This window comes from Lactuca sativa, chromosome 4 (assembly GCF_002870075.4).
Source record: "Lactuca sativa cultivar Salinas chromosome 4, Lsat_Salinas_v11, whole genome shotgun sequence".
Lineage (NCBI taxonomy): Eukaryota > Viridiplantae > Streptophyta > Magnoliopsida > Asterales > Asteraceae > Lactuca > Lactuca sativa.
Window position 1 is genome coordinate 51,300,814 of NC_056626.2, and position 4,128 is coordinate 51,304,941.

Sequence of the window (4,128 nt, forward strand, 5' to 3'; positions counted from 1 at the left end):
TAAAGTGAAAGATAACATAAACTGAAACTCACCCGAATCATATGCATAGCCTCACGTGATCTCAACATGGAGTTTCCTTGAGCAGGTGTTGGTGTTGGTGTACTGGAAGTCAACAAACCAGTGGTGGAATTCATGATGGAGGAAGAGGGGGGTCTTGCCATCTTGATGCCTCTAGTCATCCCACACATAACACCCATACCACTTCCAGCTGGCAACATGCGTACTCCTGTAAAATGTAATTTAGAATATTTTAAGCTCAAGTCCAAAGCAAATAAATAAACTTACTTACAAATAAGATTAGTTTGAATTCATCACATAACTAACATCACGCTTCTGGCTAACAAAATCCCAAATACAACAAACAGAATCTCAAATCTCAAATTATGAATAGGAGGTTTTGAATTTAAAATTGGAATAGCATATCTGATTCATGTCCCAAAGCTTCAAGATGAGCAGCCATCGCCTTGTTCGTTGGTGGTGGCCCACATCGTAAAATCTGTTCACACAACAAACACATAATACGTATTTTAGCCTTTTTTACCACTGTTGAATAAATATTTCAAAACATGTTTGAATGAAAGGAGTTGAATTAGAATAAGATACCTTGATATCAGATGAAGGTGCAGGTAAATGGTCTTGGATCATTTTTTTTCATACAAACCCAACGCCACTTGTCCATCCTTCCGGTGGCTTCACAAATACAAAACCAGGCCCTTTATTTTAATTTATATTTTATAATAAACCCAAAAAATACTAGGTTTAATTCAATGCAACAAACAGCAACCTACTATCATTTATTTGTTTATCATAGGCTTTTTGTTACTAAGAATAATACCTACCGGATTCAATACATAGTAAACTTTGAAGCGATTAGGGTAATTAGAAGTAAGTCCCTCCAGTTCTTCCTGTAAGTGTAATTAATCCCTCATCAAATTATTTAAATTATCCTTAATTTAATACTTTGCAAAAAATACAAATTCATTAATCTAAAATTCCAAAAGTAGATGACTCCTCTTAGAGAAGATGGGAACTACTTGTTTTTGTTTTTGTGTGTGTCATGGAAATTAGCATTTTCTTAATGTGTAGTACAAATTAGAATCAAAAGTTGTTCCTATCTTCTCTCATTTTTGTCATGAATTTGATTATCAGAGTTGCAACTTCTTGATGACAAGCTTTTTACACAAAAAGTTACTATCAAAGAAGTATATAAAGTTCGCTTACTTTCAACTGATCGATCTGATATAATGTACGTTGGTTCACCAGATTCACCATCTGTATTCACAGGGGTAAATTTGGCAACTGTAACATCCAACAGCTCCTAAGGGTATGCGAAAAGCCTGAAATGAAAATAGCTATAATTAATCAACTAAAATAATGTGTTTTTATAAGTGTCCATGTTCATAAGATCATAAGAGTTAAAAGACCACTAAACTTGGCAAATTTGGATGTGCTTACTGCTTCTGGACCATTTTCACCATCAAGAAATGAGGAAAATGTTTTGAACCGTTGTACTCTACTAGAAGTTTCTGTAGCTCTCAATATATGTATAACGATAGGGGCAGGAAGAGATGGCATGTATTAGAGGCAGATAAGTTGTTAACGTGTAGTTTGCTTGATGATATGGTGAAATAAACATGTGAACATCTGATTTTGTAGACAGGTTGCAGGTGTGGACAGCCACCCTTTCAAAAGTGAAGTCCATATGAATTGGGCATGGCCTTTGTATGTTGTGCAACGTCAGCTGTGCTATTTTGGGCTTTGATCAGGTGAAAAATTGTAGACATGACTGCCATGGTGAAGCCGTGAAACAACTAAATAGGGGCGTGAACAGATTGAAGTCTTGAATATGGTCAGGTGCTTAAAAGGAGAAATCAGAAACTAAAGGCGAGTGTATGCTCTCAATATGTGAATCCAGTTGCTTCAGTGTTTTGCTTTTTATGTGTCTGTGACCTCTTCCCCCTTTTAAAAATAACGAAATGAAGTCAGGTTGGAATGTGAAATTTTGTAGGAGGCACAGGTGGCATCCTATGTAAGTGTTTGTGTAGTTGTAGTCTGATCTGATTTTCTTGTGATGCTTTCTATACTCATAAGTTGCTTGAGTAGTCTGATATTGACACATAGAAATAATGGCAGTGAGTTGGCTCTTCTTTCAGACATATTGTCAGGCAGTTGGAGTGCATAACTTATCTTCATCTTTTTCTCGTAAGTGGAAAATTAAGGGAAGATTATACGACTAAATAAAAGAAAGAATTATAATAAGAAATCAAAATTTTAACATGGATTACATATGAACCTGATTCTCAATTGGAACTATTGAGTAATCAAATCAAATTTTCCAGTATGTAATTGAAGAACAAAAAAAACCCATACAGTGATATATAAATATTAAAAGGGTACCTGATGAAAGACCAAAATAAAAATAAATAAAAATAAAAAAAACAGTGATAGATAAAGATTAAAAGGGTAATTGCTAAGTGTTGGGCTTTCATTCAAAAATTTTAAGTACGGCTAAAAAATAGTGTTTATCAAAAAAGTAAATATGAAAATAACTAATATAAGGAAATCAACTTCAAGAAGCTTTTCAAAGATACACATTAGCTACCTTGTATCTCCTTTTTTCTAGTAGTGCCTTTTAATTATGTTGCTTCATCTCACTCCAGATGTCCAAGAAGACCCCGCTCCTATCATAATCATCCCCATTATATCATAAATAAATAAACCATAAGAAGACCATCTACAGTAGGTAACAATTTTTTTCCAATCCATCACTTGTATGCCTAGTTCATTTATGAGAAAAGATAACATGAATGCTTTCGTTCATTTTAGAGTATGATAAAATAAAGAAGGTTATTAAGTGAGATAGAAAACAGTAAACTTAGTTTTATAAGATGACAATTAAGCCTATCATCGATATATGGGACTAAATGTTTTTCCATGAAAAGTTTGAAAAACTGTATCATTATGAAAATTATCCCACTCTTGTGTTATTAGCAGGTTTTTCTGTAAATACGTGCAAAATGTCCGAGACAAATGTGGGTTCCAAAGACCTTAATCTTGTGGATAATGATCAAAAAGTTGAAGTAAACAATGACTCATCTTCACAAGAAATCCCAAAGGATTTAGAAAAAGCAGAGGACAATCCCATGCCCACACAAGCCCAAGAGGTACTTCCTTTCTTTTGTAGATATTATCCTAATTTACTTATTTGCCCTTTATCACCATTACAAGGGATTTAGTTAAAAGTCTTAAATCATGTGCTTATTTGATCTTTAAAATTGTGGTTGAATATTCTTTACTATATAATCTTTAAAATTGAAATTTCACAAAGTTCATTGTTTGCAGGAAGCTGTAATCAAGAAAAAATATGGTGGATTACTACCAAGAAAAACCCCTTTAATCTCAAAGGTAATTCAATTTCCATTCTTTTTTTTGTCTAATTATGGAAGAAGAATACTAACAACTAATTTGTTCCCCAATCATATAGGATCATGATCGTGCTTTCTTTGATTCTGCAGATTGGGCACTAGGAAAGGTACTTAAAATGATTTTTTTTAAACTCTTGATCTATTTTAATAAAGTTTTGATGCTTCATGTTATTCTTGTCTTTTTTACAACAGGGGTCACAAAAGAGCAAAGGACCTTTAGAGGCACTACGCCCAAAATTGCAGGTATATATATATATATATATATATATATATATATATATATATATATATATATATATATATATATAATTTTGCATTATGTTATGACTCACTTCTGTTTGACTTGATGTTTTCTGTCAGCCTACGCCACATCAGCAAGTTCGTTCAAGACGATCATCCTACGCCCCTGCAGATATTATACCCTCTGTTGTATGATGGGAGCTGTTGTTTTGCAGCTGTTGTTTCATGACCAAGAAACACATACATGTCTCATGATATTATACCCTACTGCATTTGCAACATCAAGCTCCACACTAAAACGTGATCTTGACATCTCCTGACTGCTATCCATGGGAAAAACATAATTGTTTCAGCATGAATGCAAGTTTTATAAAATTAAGAGAGTACTTACCAAAAATATTCATTAAGATCATCTTAATTTCTCCATGAAGCATGGCTTGCTTTGCCACCTTGATTTCTCCTG

General features: G+C 33.5%; 1 protein-coding gene across 1 annotated transcript; it reads left to right on the forward strand.

The window, feature by feature from the left end:
- The first annotated feature begins 2,969 nt into the window (after positions 1–2,969).
- Positions 2,970–3,860, forward strand: LOC128133423 (uncharacterized). The gene is made up of 5 exons (XM_052770856.1): positions 2,970–3,164; positions 3,343–3,405; positions 3,485–3,532; positions 3,618–3,668; positions 3,786–3,860. The coding sequence occupies exons 1-5, from the start codon at positions 3,018–3,020 to the stop codon at positions 3,858–3,860; spliced, it is 384 nt and encodes a 127-aa protein (XP_052626816.1). The 5' UTR covers positions 2,970–3,017.
- The last annotated feature ends 268 nt before the right edge of the window (positions 3,861–4,128 follow it).